The 19,534-nt window shown below is 42.1% G+C and overlaps 1 protein-coding gene across 1 annotated transcript in view; it reads left to right on the plus strand.

The window, feature by feature from the left end:
• slc25a12 (solute carrier family 25 member 12) overlaps window positions 1-19,534 on the plus strand; it is a 128,471-nt gene that overhangs the window by 14,678 nt on the left and 94,259 nt on the right. The window contains exons 4-5 of the mRNA XM_078552103.1: window positions 533-648; window positions 15,537-15,676. Of these exons, the coding sequence (XP_078408229.1) occupies window positions 533-648; window positions 15,537-15,676 (256 nt within the window). The remainder of the gene's footprint in view (window positions 1-532; window positions 649-15,536; window positions 15,677-19,534) is intronic.

Consider the following 19,534-nt stretch of genomic DNA (forward strand, 5'->3'; position numbering starts at 1 on the left):
CGGCACTGCTGCCACTGCAATTTATATTGGACATTTACTGTAAATTCGACACACATCTAGGGAAAATTCAGATATCCACGTTTTAACATTTTGAATGCATCCATGAAATGTACTTTTAAAAAAAATTCTGGAATTTGTAATCCAGCAATTCCTATCTCTTTTTTTCTATGTTTTCTGGCAGAAACATTGGGTCTAGTTGACTCACTACATCATGTACTGGTGATCAGGCTGCAGATGAGTAGAAATTCTGCTGTAATTTGATCAACTCACTCACTACCCAAATCTTAATAGGAAGCATGAGCACAACTTGTAGTTGACATTTCTTGTAATTGTGTACTTGGTAGAATTGCTAATGTTGTAATTCTGCCAATGTCAAATTAATATGCACACCTTTATATTGAATAAAGCTTGTACAGTTAAATGAAAGGCATATTCTTTATTTTTAATTTAAAAAAAAAATGAACAACATTTGCTTGAAACACCATCATTTTTGGTGAGCCTTCTTTGATAGCTTTTCACTTTGTAATTATAGGTTGATCTCCTTTCAAGAATTTCTGGCATTTGAATCTGTTCTGTGTGCTCCTGATGCCATGTTTATTGTGGCTTTTCAGCTGTTTGACAAGAATGGCAATGGAGAGGTGACATTTGGTAAGCACTGTATGATGTAGTATAAATAGTATACTAAACTCAAATATTGTAAATTATAATTTGAGTTTTTTCCCCACAGCAACTGTTAACCTGCAGCATCCTGTTATCAGTACTTTAGAATGTTTTAATAACTAATCACTTGGATGTGCATTTAGATAGTGGAAACTGTGTGAATAATTAAACATAATGTAATTGAACAAAAGACTCTAATAACATATTTGGAGAATTCCTTGGAGCAAAGCGTCAATGTTCATAAAAGGAGCACCAACTTGAGCAGATGTTTCAAAACTCTAAAGAAGGAGCCATGAGCTGTAGTTATAAATCTGACTTTAACCATCATCTTTCATAACATAAGAAATAGGAACAGGAGTAGACCATTCAACCCCCTCGAGCCTGCTCCACCATTCAGTAAGATCATGGCTGATGATCTTGTGTTTCGATTTGCACATTCCCATCTAACCCCGATAACCTTTGATTCCCTTGCTTACCAAGAATCTATCTACTCTGCCTTAAAAATATTCAATGACCCTGCCTCCACCACCTTCTGAGGCAGAGAATTCCAAAGTCACACAACCCTCTAAGAGAAAAAATTTCTCCTCATCTCCTAAAATTTTAAAACAGTGCCCCCTAGTTCTGGACTCACCCACAAGAGGAAACGTCCTTTCCATGTCCAGCTTGTCAAGGCCGTTCAGGACCTTGTGTACTTCAATCAAATCACCCCTCACCTCTAAACTCCAGTGGAAACAGGCCCAGTCTGTCCAACTTTCTTCAACCTTTCCTTGTTACCAAGGTCTGCTTTACCCTATCAAACAACTAACTATTTTTGTTGACACAACCGCAGGCTGGTATTTGCCATTGATATACATGGCGACTTATCTGCAACAGAGAGTTGAATAGCAGGGTAGCCAGCTTGTTCCATGTTGGTTAAACACCTCCCTAATGACAGTTGCTGAAGTAATGGGCTGAATTTTACCACAGGCTTTGGGATCCCAGGACTAGCTCGGTGATTTTACTGCAGGCGGCTTTGCTGTCCAATTAAGGGCAGCAGGTAGGCTTTTGATTTTGCCGGCCCAATCAGAGAGGTGAGAGACCTTGAGGGTGCTTTAAAATGGAAGTGCCCTCAGACAGGTATTTAAAATTTAGGACCAAGGATGGTAAGCTCCATGGGATGGAAGGGTGGATTGTTGGGGCCATGGGGAATGTCTTTTGTGTCCACGGCCCCCATTTTGCGCAGTGGAGTCTCTGGCCCTGATGGCTACTGCAGGGAGTTCACTTCCACAAGGCTGGTTTCTCCACATCAGCAAAATGCCGATGGCCCCATAAAATGGCCCTTAATAGTGTTTTTAATTATGCAAGTCGGCTGTCTTGATGAAATACTTATGAAGTGTAGTTATTGTCTAGGGAATTAGAAATTGAACACTTAAGAGAATGTGATGGATTTAATGAGCCTGAAGATGAAGTCTGGTGAGTGGTGTTACAGCATTTTGCAGGTACTGGGGAAGCGTGTATAGGTTCAGTCAAAGCAAGGTAATACATACACCAAAGACAAAAGACAGTATGTGCTGTATGTTGATTCAGGAGGCTGGCATGTCCTATTTCAAATGGTAAAGAAAAAGAGGGTGCCTTCGTTCAGTGGTAATTTGTTACTGTTTTGTGAATGACACTTGTGTAATTGAGTCTATATGTGGTGTAGATTTTGGGCCTGATGCACAGAAATAGTGAATGTAGGATTGTTACTTTGATCTCCTGTTGAATTGAGTGTTTTGTGATTAGCTCTTGGAAAATATTTAAATACTGTTTTACTTTGATAAATAAGCATGCATTCCCAGACTATCTACATCTCTCTGGAATGGCAAACCCATGGCTGTTTTAATTGCATTTATTTTTACTTTGAAATCAGTTAGCATTGGGGTGGTGTTCAGGATTAGATGTACTGTAGAATTGAAAATTTGATAGCACTGGAAATGGCATTTGACTTCGTGGGTGATTCCTGGATCCAGCAGCAGTCGGGTGCTGTCCCAGATATTTTTCAGTTGGGAGTTATAGGATCTGGGAGAATTAGTAGGGAAGGTACTGTCATCAGCACTCAGCAGGAAGTGGCAAGATTGTGAAGGATTTTGGATTCTGGAGCGCAGAAATTATGTTCAGTTTGAATAGTAGGGGCATGGCAACACAGGGATGAAGAAGAGGGGAGCTCCCAGATTATGGTAGCGCTGTGGCAGAGGTTACAAAGGGGTGACAATAGGGTGAGGAGATAGCAATGTCTGAAGCAGCAGTAGGAGACCTTGTGCCAGAACTGTTTTGGAAGGAAGTATCAATATTTGATATTACTGAGCCCAGGTGGTCCTGAGGCTTTATAGGACAGGGCAAGCTATGAGAGACTTTGGCTGGGCAGTTGGGGGGGATTCTTGGTATTTGTATTTGTGGCTCCTAATTACAAGTCAATCAAAAAGTATATGGAATATACTTGTGTATCAGGAAAAGGGCAAAAATTCTGCTTTTTAAATAGACAATGTTGCAAGCCCATTTTACTTTCATGCAGACACTTGAAGGAATTCTGACCAATTGTGTGTGCTGATTGATTTATTTTTCTCTGGAAGTGTCTTAACTTTATTTTTTGTGTACATTATAAATGTTATTTCTAAGCATGTACACCTGACCTGAGTAAAGGAAATTGGTAGCTGAACACAGCAAAGTAAATATTTGCCTTTAGGTACAGTAAGTCCCCGTTTTAAGTCACCCCATTTTAATTTGTTCTGCTTTAGTGTTGCTGATATAATGGGGCAGATGTGTGCACCTAGCACCAGGATTTCCGTTTTAGCATAGATTTACACTGGGGCCGACGTGGTGTCTTGTGACTCAATCAGTGCCGTGGGGCAGGCTTTCCCGCTTGCCAACCTTGCCGCTTCCCTCCCACTAGCAGCTTCTCTCGCTTGCTTCTTCCCTCTCGCCGCCCCTCTCCCTAACATTCCTTGTAATTCGATAAAATAGCGATTTAAGAAAAAATTGTTTTTATTCTTTTATGAGATGTGGGCATCGCTGGCTAAGCCAGCATTTATTTGCCCGTCCCTAATTGCGCTTGAGAAGGTGGGGTGAGCTGCCGCCTTGAACTGCTGCAGTCCATGTGGTGTAGGTACACCCACAGTGCTGTTAGGCAGGGAGTTCCAGGATTTTGACTCAACGAGAGTGAAGGAACAGTGATATAGTTCCAAGTCAGGATGGTGTGTGCCTTGGAAGGGAACTTGCAGATGGCAGTATTGCTATGCACCTGCTGCCCTTGTCCGTCTAGGTGGTAGAGAGCGCAGGTTTGGAAGGTGCTGTCGAAGGAGCCTTGGTGAGTTGCTGCAGTGCATCTTGGAGATGCTATACACTACTGCCACTGTCTGTCTGTGGTGGAGGGAGTGAATGTTGAAGGTGGTGGATGGAGTGCCAATCAAACAGGATGCTTTGAAGTCGATGGTGATGAGCTGCTTGAGTGTTATTGGAGCTACACTCAGTCAGGCAAGTAGAGAGTATTCCATCACACTCCTGACTTACGCCTTATAGATGGTGAACAAGCTTTGGGGAGTCAGGAGGTGAGTTACTCTCCACAGAACTCCCAAACTCTGACCTGATCTTGTAGCCGCAGTATTCAATATGACTGCTCCAGTTCAGGTTGTGGTCAATGGTAACCCCCAGGATGTTGATAGTGGGAGATTCAGTGATGGCAATGCTATTGAATGTCAACGGGAGATGGTTGGATTCTCTTGCACCACACAAGTGTCATTTCCAACAAGAATGTTATTTGCCACTTATCAGCCCAAGCCTGAATGTTGTCCAGGTCTTTGCTGCACATAGGCACGGACTGTTCCAGCATCTGAGGAGTCACGAATGGTGCTGAACACTGTGCAATCATAAGCAAACGTCCCCATGTCTGACATTATGTTGGAGGAAAGGTTGTTGATGGAGCAGCTGAAGATCTTTGGGCCTAGGACATTACCCTGAGCAACTCCTGCAGTGATGTCCTGGGACTGAGATGATTGACCTCCAACAACTACAACCATTTTCCTTTGTGCTAGGTATGACTCTAACCAGTGGAGAGTGTTCTCTTGATTTCCATTGACTTCAGTTTTGCTAGGGCTCCTTGATGCCACATTCGGTCAAATGCAGCCTTTCTGTCAAGGGCAGTCACTCTCACCTCACCTCTGGAGTTCAACTCTTTTGTCCATGTTTGGATCATGGCTGTAATGATGTCAGGAGTCGAGTGACCCTGCTGGAGCCCAAACTGAGCGTTGGTGAGCAAGTTATTGCTGCGTAAGTGCTGCTCGAAAGCACTGTTGATGGCCCCTTCCATCAGTTTGCTGATGATTGAGGGTAGACTGCTGGGGCAGTAATTGGGTGGGTTGGATTTGTCCTGCTTTTTGTGTACAGCACATACCTGGGCAATTTTCTACATTGCCAGTGTTGTAGCTGTACTTGAACAGCTTGGCTAGGAACACAGCATTGAGGATGGGGATATTTGTGGAGCCTCCTCCTCTTGTTAGGTTTAATTGTCCCCCACCATTCATGACTGGATGTAGCAGGACTACAGAGCTTAGAACTGATCCATTGATTGTGTGATCACTTAGCTCTGTCTATTGCATGCTGCTTTCGCTGTTTGGCACGCAAGTAGTCCTGTGTTGTAGCTTCATCAAGTTTATTCCTCATTATTACGTATGCCTGGTGCTGCTGCAGGCATCCTCTCCTGCAATCTGCATTGACCAAGGGTTGATCCCCCGGTTGATGGTGATCTAGAGTGGGGATTATGCCGGGCTATAAGGTTACAGATTGTGGTTGTATACAATTCTGCTGCTGCTGATGGCCAACAGTGCCTCATGGATGCCCAGTTTTGAGTTGCTAGTTCTGTTTGCAATCTATCCCATTGAGCACGATGGAGGGTATCCTCAATGTGAAGATGGGAACTTTGTCTCTATAAGGACTGTACGGTGGTCACTCCTACCAGTGCTCTCATGAACTGATGTATTTGTGACGGGTAGATTGGTGAGGATGAGGTCAAATAGGTGTTTCTCTTTTGGTTCCCTCACCATCTGCTGCAGACTCAGTCTAGCAACCAAGACCTTTAGGACTCAGTCTGTAGTGGTGCTACCGAGCCACTCTTGGTGATGGACATTGAAGTTCCCCAACCAGAGTACATTTTGTGCCCTTGCTACCCTCAGTGCTTCCTCCAAGTGGTGTTCAACATGGAGGAGCACTGATTCATCAGCTGTTGGAGGGTAGGGGGGTGGGGGGGACTCGGTAGGTGGCAACCAACAGGAGGTTTCCTTGCCCATGTTTGACCTGATGCCATGAGACTTCATGGGGTCCAGAGTTGATGTTGAGAAGTTCCAGGGCAACTCCCCGCTGATTGTGTACCACTGTGCTGCCACCTCTGGCAGGTCTGTCCTGTGGGACAGCTTTCCCAATTTTGGCACAAGCCCCCAGACATTAGCAAGGAGGATTTTGCAGGGTCGACAGGGTGTTGTCATTTGCTGCAAAGCTATGTAAAAAAGATCCCCCAGCTTCTAAAACTAGTGATGTTCTCACCTTCCTTGCAATCTGCAAGGCCAACTGTTGCTCCATGTAATTTAGAAAGGACCCCTTGCAGCTCGAGTATAGTGCTCGTGGTGAGTGGGATGGTTGGCGACTAGGAGGTAAGTAGAAAGAGTTGGCATATTTCTTTTATATTTTTAAATTTCTGGTATTTTATAAGTTATTTCATTTACGAATATGGGAATTTAGAAATGTACAGTATTTCAACTTACAGGGTATATTGAATAGAAAAGTGCTACAGAACCTTACTGCAGTTTTCACATTGGTAATGGGAAAATCTGATTCACTTAACGTTGTTTCATTTAAAGTTGCACTTTTAAGGAATGTAACTACAAAGTTAAGCAAGGAATTATTGTACTTGGTTCATGGATGGTTGCCTTTTGTATCAATTAAGGGGTCTGATTGCTTGATTTAGTAATAGTTACTTGTTCATAGATGCTTTTTGTTACTTTTTATTCATTCTTTGGTATTGGTGCACTAGGATAATATTGGGAGCATTGCCGATTATAGGATTGCTGGAATGGAATCCCATGATTGGGAACAATAAGAAAATGGAAGATTGTAGGAAGAAAGCGCTGTAAAGACCAAAATTAATTCCCTGTTTATGGTCAGGGATGTGATGATGAGAGAATATGTCAGATTATGGTCACTTGGCCCTGTAATTGGTTAAGGGCTAAGAGATGAAGAGTATTGGTGAATTTTTTTTTTTGTCTGAAGTGATGAGGTGGGGTCCCCTAGGTGTCAATATTAGGACCATTGGTTGTTTTGATTGATTTATTTAGCTATCTCGATTTGGACATTGGGAGTACAATTTTGAAGTTCACATGATTAAAAACTTGGCAATTAATAAAGAATGAGTAGCAGACTTGAGGAGGGCACGGACAGTCTGATGAAATGAGGTGACACATGCAAACGCAATTTAATGTAGATAAGTGTAATATGATGTACTTTGGGAGGAACAACATAAAGTGACAGTATAAGCTAAATGATACCTCTTTGAAGGGAATGACAGCAGAGAAACCTGGAGGTGCCAATTCACAAGTTTTTGAATGTGTTTAGGCAAGTTGATAAGATAATTTAAAAAGTGTGGGGAAACTTGACTTTGTAAATAGGGACATTGAATACAAACAAGCAACTATGCTAAACCTTTACAGATCACTGGTAAGGACTCAGTTGGAGTATTGTGAAAATTACTGGATACCATAGTTTAGGAAAGATGTTAAGGCCTTGGAGATGCTACAGAGGTGAATCAGGATGATACAGCAACCATCTTTTGTGCTAGCTATGACTCCAACCGGTGGAGAGTTTTCAATATAACTCCCAATGATTTCAATTTTGCTAGGGCTCCTTGATGCCTTACTCAGTCAAATGCTATCTTGATGTCAAGGGCAGTCACTCTTGCTTCATCTCTTGAATTCAGCCCAATTGTCTATGTTTGGACTAAGGCTATAATGAGGTCAGGAGTTGAGTGACCTTGATGGAACCAAACTGAGCAATGGTGAGCAGGTTATTGCTGTTAAGTGTCACTTGATAGTATTGTCAACAGCACCTTCCATCACTTTGCTGATGATCAAGAGTAGGCTGATAGGCAGGCATTAGGCCAGGTTGGATTTGTCCTGCTTTTTGTGGACAGGACATATCTGGGCAATTTTCCATATTGTTGGGTGGATGCCAGTGTTGTAACTGTACTAGAACAGGGCTAGTGACTAGAGGTGTGGCCAGTTCTGGAGCACAAGTTTTCTGTAATATTGCCAAGGTTGCTCGGCTCCATAGCCTTTGCTGTGACCAGTGTCTTCAGCCATTTCTTGATGATATGTGGAATTGAATTGGCTGAAGATGGACATTTGTGATGTTGGGCACCTCGGGAGGAGGCCGAGATGATTCACCCACTCGGCACTTCTGGCTGAAGATGATGGCGAATGCTTCAGCTTTGTTTTCTGCATTGATGTGTGGGGCGCCCCCATCATTGAGGTTGAGGAAACTTGTGGAGCTGCCTCCACTGGTTAGTTGTTTAATTGTCCACCACCATTCCTGACTGGATGTGGCAGAATAGCAAAGCTTTGACCCTGATCCATTGGTTGTGGGATCACTCAGCCCTCTCTATGGGATGCCGTTTCTGCTGTTTAACATGCAAGTAGTTCTGTGTTGTAACTTTACCACATTTCTAGGTATGCCTTATGCCCTTCTTACACTCCTCATTGATCTAGGGCTGGTCCCCTGGCTTGATGATAATGACAGAATGGGGGATGTGCCAGGCAATGAGGTTACAAATCGTGGCTGAATACAATTCTGCAGCTCCTGAGGCCCACTGTGCTTCATGGATATCCAGTCTTGAGCTGTTAGATCTGTTCTGAATTCATTCCTTTTAGCACCATGGTAGTACCACAAAACATGATGGAGGATGGCCTCAGTGCGAAGACAGGACTTCGTCTCCACAAGGACTGTGCAGTGGTATCTCCAACCAATACTGTCGTGGACAGATGCACCTGCACAGACGTTTCCCTCTTGTGAGGAGAAACTGCTTCCTCTGTCAAGTAGTTGGTAACTAGAAGTCACAGATATAAGATAATTTGTAAAAGATCAAGAGGTGAAATAAGAGTTATTTTTCACACAGAGGGTGGTTAAGATATGGAATGCACTACCTAAAACAGTGGTGAAATCAGATTTCTTAGGAACTTTCAAAAGGCAATTGGACATGTACTTGAAGAGGACTAACTTGCAGCATTATGGGGAAAAAGCTGGGACGTGGGACCAAATTGGGCAATTCTTTCAAAGAGCTGGCACAGGCATGATGAGCCTAATGCTGCCACCCGTGCTGTAGAGCTCTATGAGTAGCAATTGGAAAGACATGGGTGGTCGTAATAAAAGGTGGTGAGATCGAGGGATGAGAGTGAAAAGGCATGAAAATTGGGGTGAGAATGTAAGTCTATTAATTTCCTACCTTCCTTGAGAAGATTTAAAACATTAAAAGAAGTTCCTCAGTATCTTTTGGGGTTGGAGGGAAGGCCTAAAGGATATCTTGGCGTGGTGGCTCAGAGCAACGGATTAAGTTTGTGCGGATAACAAGAGGCAGCCATCAGTCAACAAGCTTGATTTTAGAAGATTTGAGGTGGATTGTGCTGTTGAGAGCAACGCCTTAGAGATGGTGCTAGACAGACACATTGGAAGCTAAATATAATACTGTAAATTTTTAAGTGGGACTTGCAGGCATGATAGAAAAGCTAGCAACGAGTAATTGTGATTTGCTGAGCAGTGTCGATGGGCTGTAAGCTCTATGTAAGTAGACAGTGTTTTTTACTGCACAAAATGGGGAAGCACAGAGTAATCCAGGAACAGAGCACTTAATGAACCAAGTGTTAAGTTGAGAGTTTGACACAGGTGGGAATTTGATGCAGAGGGGTAAGGAGATGCTAATTTTTATTTTTGTTTAACTTTCAGTAGCTGGTGACTGTTCTTCTTTTGTCTCCAAGCTAGGAGCCTGTAACTTGTTATACTGTAATATACGACTTTGGTAATTAGAAATAATGTTAGACAAACATGACAGGGCAGGCAGTGTGTCCCAGGTAACCATATCTGTGGGTTAGTACCTGCAGCTTGAGCAACTTTGGCTCAGTTGCTGAGCTGGAGTCCGAGACGCAATGTTGTGGGATATCAGGAGGATGGAGAGCTACCTGAACATTTTGTTCCGCTCAGCAGTCACACATCTTGGGTTAAGTAGAACTTTAGATTTGGTCAATGATCAATGGATAGAAGGGTGTGACTGCACAACTTCAGGCAGTTGTGGGGATCCAGCATATAGCGTCATGAAGAGATATTAATGTCTATAATGTTATTGGAAATTATTGTTAAATTGGACTTGTAGTAGGGTCTGTGTCTATGTGTGTGTCTTAATTGGATTAAAGCCAGCTAGTCTGGGTGTTTTAATGTACAGTAGTTTGAGATGTTAATTAGATAAATGTAACAAAAGGTAAAGTGCAATTTGCATTTGTTGAATAAACCATTCAAAAGAATGGGTAAAATCTTGCATCTAGCTGGGAGACACCAAGCAATGTGTTTATATTACTAATAAAATTGGTGGAATGAAAAGATTTTTGTTAGGAGAGGTAAAATTTAAAAACCTTGTAATACAATGGAAAATTTACATTCAAAGGGGAAGCTAGGTATAAACTGAAAGGAGCTTGTGTGTGAGAATTAGTGGCATTAAGATCTAACCAGCTAACACTGTCTGAAAAGGAACCAAATTGCAAGGGACCTCATTTTGAATTTGTACGGTCAAATATGCTTTGCCTGATGTCTGTTTGAAGTCTATGGGTTATTGTTGCCTTGGTGGAGATTTACCTGGGAGTAATTAATTTGGGGATTTGTTTAAAAGTTGTTATGGTAGTAATTTGTAGACATTTGTATGTGTTTAAATTTGTTATTAAATTAATAAATGTTTAATTTGGTTTTATATAAAAAGCCCCTTGAGGCTTGGTGGTTTTATTCCTGAATTCAGTGTTGCATCTCAAACATACCAATTGAAAATATAGGTTATGACAGTTGTTCAAGTTTCCCTCTGGGATTTAAACAACACAGCCTTTACCAACTGCTGTGTCATAACAATAGTAATGGTCGAGCCTCAGCCTTGACTTTGATCAACAGGTACAAAGTACTTGCTACCTCTGTGTATGAGAACAAGGACTGCCAGGTGGGTGAGCAAACTGACCATGGCATCATGGTGCAGGATGCCCTTCAAATGCGGGGGAACGAAAAGGAATGTGGTAGTATGCAGGACAGTATAGTCAGGGGGATAGATATTGTTCTCTGTAGATGTGACTAGCGAGTTCTGAAGGTTGTGTTGCCTGCCTGGTACCAGGGTTTAGGCATCTCCTCGTGGCTGGAGACAACTGCTGAGTGGGAGATGAAGGATCCAGTTGTCATGGTCCAAGTGAAAACTAACAACATATGTAGAACTAGGAATGATGTTCCATTGAGAGAGTTGGAGGAGTTAGAGATCAAATTAAAAGGCAGAATTTAGAAGGTAATAATCTCTGAATTGTTACCTCAACCATGCACCAATTGGCAGAGTGACAGCAGATTAAAGAATTAAACGTGGCTCAGAGAGTGGTGTGGGAAGAAGGAGCTCGATTCATGGCTTACTGGCACCAGTTCTGGGGAAAGAGGGAGTTGTTCCTTTGAGATGGGCTCCACTTAAACTGGGCTGGGATCAGAGTCCTGGAGAATCAAATAACTAGGGCTGTGGATTGGGCTTTAAACCAAGAGAAGGGTGGAAGGGTTCATCGGAAGGGTGATTTAGAAGTCTAATGAGATAAGTCAAGACAATACAGCATTCTAACAATTTGGGTAAAGACAAGCAGAGTGGGATAGAAAGGGACAGAGAGTTTAATGGTAATAGGGCATCAGTGAATAAGGTCCATGCAAATAAAGGTAGTAAAAAAGAAAATTAAAGGCTTTTTATCTGAATATCTGAAGCATTCACAAGGACATTGATAAACTAGTGGCACAAATAAAGATAAATGGTTTAAATCTAATTGTCATGACTGATACAAACAGAATGGACGAGGAGGAGAATTAGTTCTAATAGTAAAGAATGACATAAGGACAGTAGTGAGAAAGGATCTTGACTCAGAATATCAGGAAGTGGAATCAGTATGGCTGGAAATTAGGGATAACAAGGGCCGGAAAATGCTGGTGAGAGTAGTTTATCGGCCCTGTAACAGTAGTTACACTGTTGGGCAGAGCATTCAGCAAGAAATAATTGGAGCTTGTAATAAAGGCATTGTAAAATTGCAGGGTCTTTAATCTTCATATGGACTGACCAATCAAATTGGCAAAGGTGATTTGGAAGAAGAGTTTGTAGAATGTTTTCGTGACAGTTTCCTGGAGCAATACGTTGTGGAACCAACTAGGGATAAAGCTATTTTAGATCTGATATTGTTCAAAGAGACAGGGTTAATTAGTAATCTCAAAATAAAAGATCTGCTGGGAAAAAGTGAACATAATACAACTGAATTCCTTAAGTTTGAGAGTGATATACACCAGTCCGAAACAAGAATCTTAAACTTGAATAAAGCCAATTACATAGGTATAAGGGGGTAGCTGGCTCAGTTTGATTGGGTAAATAAACTAAAAATAAGTAATCAGTGGGAAATATTTGAAGAAACAATTCAAAATGTTGAACAGAAGTGCATTCCATTAAAAAAATAAAAACTTAGCCAGAAAGATCCATCTGCTGCTTACTAAGGCAGTTAAGGATACTATTAGATTAAAAGAAGAGGCTTATAATGCTGCAAAAAAAGTAGAAAGTCTGAGGCCACCAAAAGGTTGATTTTAAAAAGGGGAAAACAATGAACACTTTGCATTTGTCCTTATGAAGGATGAAGATGCTACCCAGGCCATGGTAAAAGGTGAAGTAAACCAGACAATGGATGGGTTTAAAATTTAAAACGATTGGTATTACATAGGTTATCTATTTAAAGTTGATAAGGCACCTGGACTGGATGAGATGCATCCAGGGATACTGAAGGAAGTGAGAGTGGAAATTGCAGAGGCACTGGCTGCAATTTTTTAGTCTTCCTTAGACTTGGGGGTGGTCCTGGAGGACTGGAGAATTGCAAACCTTACACCCTTGTTTGAAAAAGGATGCAAAGATAAGCCCAGCAACTACAAGCTAATCAGTTTAACTTGGGTGGTAGGGAAACTTCTAGAAACAATAATGCAGGACAAAATTCATAGTCACATGGACAAATGAAGGTTAACTAAGGAAAAGCCAGTATGGATTTCTTAAGGGAAAGTCATGTTTAACTAATTTGCTGGAGCTTTTTGAAGAGGTAATAGAGAGGGTTGATGAGAGCAGTGCTGTTGACGTTGTGTACACGGACTTCCAAAAGACATTTGATCCAGTGTAGCACAACATATTTGTGAGCAAAGCTGCAGCTCATGGAATAAAAGGGACAGCCGCAATGTGGATACAGATTTTTGCTGAGCGACACGAAATAGAGTAGTGGTTAATGGATGTTTTTCGTGCTAGAGGAAGGTTTGTCGTGGAGTTCCCCAGGGGTCAGTGTTGGGACCCTTGCTTTTCCTGATATATATTAATGACCTAGATGTTGGTGTACAGGGCACAATTTCAAAGTTTGTGGATGATACAAAATTTGGAAGCATTGTAAACTGTGAGGAGGACTGTGTAAAACTTCAAAAGGACATAGACAAGTTGGTGGAATGGGCGGACAGGTGGCAGATGAAGTTCAATGCGGAGAAAAATTAAGTGATTTATTTTGTTAAGAAGAAGATGGAGGGACAGTATAAAATAAAGGGTACGACTCTAAAGGGGGCACAAGAACAGAGGGACTGGGATGTATATGTGCATTAATCATTTACGGTGGCAGGATGAGTTGAGAGAGCAGCTAATAAAGCACATAGTATCCTAGGCTTTATTAAGAGGGGTATGGAGTACAAGAGCAAGAGGGTCGTGTTGAATTTGTATAAGTCACTAGTTTGGTCTCAGCTGGAGTATTGGGCCCAGTTCTGGGAGCTGCAATTTAGGAAGGATGTGAAGGCATTAGAAAGGCTGTAGCAAAGACGCACGAGAATGGTTCCAGGGATGAGGAAGAAAGCAAAATACTCAGATGCTGGAAATCTGAAATAAAAACAAAAAATGCTGGAAAAACTCAGCAGATTGGACAGCATCTGTGGAGAGAGAAACAGAGTTAACGTTTGAAGAAGAATCATACGAACTCAATGTTAACTGTTTCTCTCTCCACAGATGCTGCCAGAACTGCTGAGTTTTTCCAGCATTTTTTGTTTTTATTCCACGGATGAGGAACTTCAGTTATGAAGATCGATTGGAGAAGTTAGGACTGTTTTAGAGAAAAGAAGGTTGAGAGGAGATTTGATACAGATATTCAAAATCTTGAGGGGTCTGGGTGGAGTAGATGGGAGAGATTGTTCTCCCCGTGGAAGGATCAAGAATGAGAGGGCACAGATATAAAGTAATTAGTCAAAGGAGCAAAAATGATATGAGAAACTTGTTTATGCAGCAAGTGGTTAGGGTTTGGAATGCACTACTTGAGAGTGTGGTAGAGGCAGGTTCAATTGAAGCATTCAAAAGGGAATTAGATTTTTATCAGAAAAGAAATAATGTGTAGGGTTACAGGGAGAAGGCGGGGGAACGGTACTCGGTGAGTTGCTCGTTCGGAGAGCTGGCGCAGACACAATGGGCCAAATGGTTGATGAAGATCAGTCATGATTGTGTAGAATGGCAGAGCAGGCTTGAGCTCCATACGGGTCTACTCCTTCTGTTATGTTCTTTTAGTGTATATTAGTTTTTCCTGTGTATGTATGAAACAATATTTTTAATATATAAATGGATGACATTGTACAAGAAAAATATTATTCCCATAGAATCACTGAAGTTACCAATACAGTTGCATGCATAAAAGTCCAATTTTGTTCTGTACTGTTTTGTTTCAGTGGGTTGCCTGTAACTTGGAGTTCAGCTTGTCTATTTGCTTGGAGCTTCAGTTCTTCACCTGCTATTGTTGCCTGTTTAATTCCTCGTTCCATACAATAAGATTCAGTCATTACAGTGCCTTCCCTTTTATACTGTCAATTTGCCATAGTGTTTGAGCTTTATAATTTTTTAAACAATTTTTCCTGCCTGTCATTAGTCACGCCTGATCTGGCTTTCGGCACCTATGGATATATGCTCATGCATTGCTTCATAATATTTAGCTTTCAAGTTCAACCCAGTTGTGACATTAGCCACCTGAAGTTCCGTGCACATCTTCTTTGTGCTATTCGTTTGCGATGCACTAGGATTGCAAAACTGGCACTTGTATATTCATTTTTTTTTATAACTGTTAGAGTTAGACTTTACAATTAATGTTCTGTTGATAAACAAATGTTCAGGTAACAGCCTGTGATTGTTCTTGCAGCATTTTGAAACTCTGGTGTAGTGACTCAAAGTATTAATTTTGTTCTTGTAGGAATGCAATTCTAATTTTTGTTTTCAAATCCAACTTGTTTTTAAAAAATGCCAATTAAAGAATAGTATTGATGTAATTTTCTAACCTAGTGGCAATAAATATAATGTGGCAAAATGTATGCTGTTTTGGGAATTTTAACCATTCAATTATTTGCTTTGGAGCTTAGCTTTTGTTTTTGGAACTACTGTCATTGGGGTAAAGCCCTTGACAGATTTATCTGCATCATTAAATATTGCCTAAGCGTATTGTAACTTTTTAACTAACTAATGCATGTAATTATTATTCAGTATTATTAAATTTAGTTATGACATTTTTTTTTTAAATTATTCTTAGAAAACATCAAAGAGATCTTCAGCCAGACAATTATTCACCATCATATCCCTTTCAACTGGGATTGTGAGTTTATTCGGCTGCACTTTGGCTTTGACAGGAAAAAGAATCTCTCCTATTCTGAATTTACACAGTTTTTGCAGGCAAGTAATAATTTCGACCAATTATCTTGTCCTACAGCCATGTGGAGAGAGTCATTCGATCTGATCCACAGATCAGATGTATATCTGTAACCATTCATCCCACTTATCTTCACAGAATTATATTGTCCTCTGTCTGCTTGTCTTAATCGCATTACATAAATATTATGCTTTTTTTAATCACACAAAATAAAATCACTGCAAACTTGTTTTGTTGCTTTCTTGTTGAACATGTTGTCTATGGATGCATCTTTTGCTTGTGCTGTGTATTTTATCATTTTTAAATTCTATTTTAAATGGGATATTTTCAAATTTTATTTCTCCCTTTAGCACAAACAGAAAAATATAAAATGTTACTTTGATGGTGACTTGAGGTGAGGGGATTTGGTTCAGGTGAGAGGTTAAAAGCTAAAAATCGGAAACTAACCCGCCCATTCTGGCTTTAATGAATGCCAGACAAGGAATGGGAAAGCAATCGGCTCACATGAGGCAGTTGTTGGTCATTTTAATGAGGCTGCATGCCTTCATTTTAAGTGACTTCTATTTTTAACCATGGTCAGCCCAGTCCCAGGCCTCAGAAAACGTGCAGGTGATAGGTGATGAGAAAGATTCCATCCATAAGGTCTTTACAGCACTGCTGTGGGCCAGGAGGACTCAGACTCGGACTCAGCAAAAAACCCAATAATCCCCAACCCACCCCACCTCCCCCACACCCCGGTGCGATTGGATTCCTCCTGTGCGGGGGGTAGGATTAGTAAGTTTGCGGATGACACAACGATTGGCCGGGTGGTTAACAGTGAGGTTGAGTGCCTTGGACTACATGAAGATATAGATGGGATAGTCAAATGGGCAGATAAGTGGCAGATGGAATTTAACCCTGAAAAGTGTGAGGTGATACACTTTGGAAGGAGTAATTTGACAAGGAAGTATTCAATGAACGGCATGACACTAGGAAGTTCTGAGGAACAAAGGGACCTTGGCATGTGTGTCCATAGATCTCTGAAGGCAGAGGGTCATGTTAGTGGGGTGGTGAAAAAGGCATATGGGACACCTGCCTTTATCAATCGAGGCATAGATTACAAAAGTAGGGAGGTCATGTTGGAGTTGTCTCGAACCTTGGTGAGGCCACAGCTGGAGTACTGAGTGCAGTTTTGGTCGCCACATTATAGGAAGGATGTGATTGCACTGGAGGGGGTGCAGAGGAGATTCACCAGGATGTTGCCTGGGATGAAACATTTAAGTTATGAAGAGAAGTTGGATAGACTTGGGTTGTTTTCGTTGGAGCAGAGAAGACTGAGGGGCGACCTGATCGAAATGTACAAGATTATGAGGGGCATGGACAAGGTGGATAGGGAGCAGCTGTTCCCCTTAGTTGAAGGGTCAGTCACGAGGGGACATAACTTCAAGGTGAGGGGCAGGAGGTTTAGGGGGGAGGTGAGTAAAAAATTTTTTACCCAGAGGGTGGTGACGGTCTGGAATGCACTGCCTGGGAGGGTGGTGGAGGCGGGTTACCTCACATCCTTTAAAAAGTACCTGGATGAGCACTTGGCACGTCATAACATTCAAGGCTATGGGCCAAGTGCTGGTAAATGGGATTAGGTAGGTAGGTCAGGTGTTTCTCACGTGTCGGTGCAGACTCGATGGGCCAAAGACCCTCTCCTGAACTGTGAGATTCTGTGACTGTGCTTCCCCGCCCCAGCCCACTGACCCCTTTTTGTGTCTTGCTTTTCTTTGAGCATGCTCAATGCTTTGGGTCACATCCCTGTCTTCTGCCTCTCATCTTTCATGTGTTCTGTCCCTTTCTTTCTCTCTCCCCTATTGCATTCTCTTATTTCACACCCACCATTGTCCTTCTTGTTTTGTTTGGAAAACAGGTGACTCATAGCTGACCTAGTTGAGCTTTTTCAAGATTATGAAGGGAATTGACCAACAACAACTTATATAGCAGAGGCTTGTCCAAACTTTTCAGGTTGGGGGGGGGGGGGCACGTTTCAAAATTTTTCTCACTCAAGGGGCTGATGAGCAATTTCAGACAGATAAAGTTTGGCACAACATTAAACACGAAATTCAAAAAAAATTTTTTTGTGGTATGAAAAGATACAACTTGTTGAGCAAAGAAAACAATGAGTAATAAATAAAAATGAGCATTAGTGTAATCAGGTGAGAGTGCGTGTGACCAGCTCACTCCCAGACTCAGGTGAGAGTGGATGAGAGTACATGTTGGTGTCTGGGGGTGAGGGTGAATGAGAATGCTTATACCAGGAGTGAACCAGACTTATGGAAACACTGCGCCACCATGCACATGTTCCCCTCACACTCTGCCTCTGCGCACGCACGCTCCTCACGTTCCGCCCGCGCGCACACGCTCCCTGCCCCTCACACACACGCTCTGTCCCTCCATGTGCGCAAGCCATCTGACTGCCTGCATGACCTCCCTCAGACCTCCCCGCGCGCCCTCCCTCTGAACTCCCTCCCCCACCCCCGTGCACACTGTCCCCCCCCCACCACCCAGTGCCACTGGTGTTTGCTGCTCCTCCAATCATAGATTGTGTTTCTCCAAAATTTGCTCCTATGAGCCTATCTGCAGCAAATGCATGAGAGAACGGTCATTGGAGGATTTGGCCGCATAGGGTGGCTTCCCTGGCCACATAGGGTGGCTTTGTGGGCCGCATATTGGACAAGCCTAATATAACAGTTCTAACGTAATAGAATGTGCTGAGGCACTTCATAGGAGCATTATGAAACGAAGTATTACACTGAGCCACATGAGGATGTATTGGGTCAGATGTCCAAAAGCTTTGTCAAAGACATAGGTTGTAAGGAATGTCTTAAAGGAGGAAAGCGAGTTAGAGTGGCAGAGAGGTGTAGGAAGGAAATTCCAGAGTTTAGGACCTAGACAGTTGAAGGCATAGCCATCAATGGTGGAGTGATTAAAATTGAGGATGCTCAAGAAGCCAGAATTAGTTGAACACAGACATCTTGTTGGATTGTGAAGTTGGAGGAGATTACAGAGATAGGGAGCGCTGAGGCAAAGGAGGTATTTGAAAGCAAGTTGCTTGACTGAGAGCCAATGTAAGTTAGCAAGAACAGAGGTAATACATGAACAAGATTTGGGTGTGATTTAAGACATGGCCAGCAAAATTTTTGACCCCCAAGTTTACAGACGGTAGAATGTGGGAGACTAGCCAGGATTGCATTGGAATAGTCAAGTCTAAAGTTAGCGAAGGCATGAATGGAGCAGCAGGTGAGCTGAGGCAGGGGCTGAATTGGACAGTGTTACAGAGGGGGAAATAAGTGATCCTGATGCAAATATGTGGCCAGAATCTCATCTCGGGGTCAAATATGACCAAGGTTGCAAACAGACTGGCTTAGTCTCAGACTGTTGCCAGGGAGAGGGGTGGAGCCAGTAGCTAGGGAACAGAATTTGGAGCGCAGATTGAAAACAATGGTTTCAGTCTTTGCAATATTTACTTGGAAATTTTTGCTCATTCAGTACTGGATGTTGAGTTTGCAGTTTGATAATTTGGTCATTGTGGAGTAGTTGAGAGAGGTGTTGGTGAAGTAGACCGAGTTAATCTAGGCAAATTATTCATAATGGTGAATGACTCAAAGACCAGTAACTGCATGTTACAATTTAGGAGCAAGAAGCAAAGCTAAGAGGAACTTTTTAAATGCAGTGGATTTGTGAAATCAGTTATTGAGAAACTCATAAAATGAAACCGTATAAGAACATAAGAACTAGGAGCAGGAGTAGGCAATTCAGCCCCTCAAGCCTGCCATGCCATTCATTACGACCATGGCTGATCTCATTTCGGCCTCAACTCCAATTTCCCGCTCTCTCTCCATAACCTTTCAACCCAT

This window comes from Cetorhinus maximus, chromosome 11, assembly GCF_964194155.1.
Source record: "Cetorhinus maximus chromosome 11, sCetMax3.hap1.1, whole genome shotgun sequence".
Classification (NCBI taxonomy): Eukaryota; Metazoa; Chordata; class Chondrichthyes; order Lamniformes; family Cetorhinidae; genus Cetorhinus; species Cetorhinus maximus.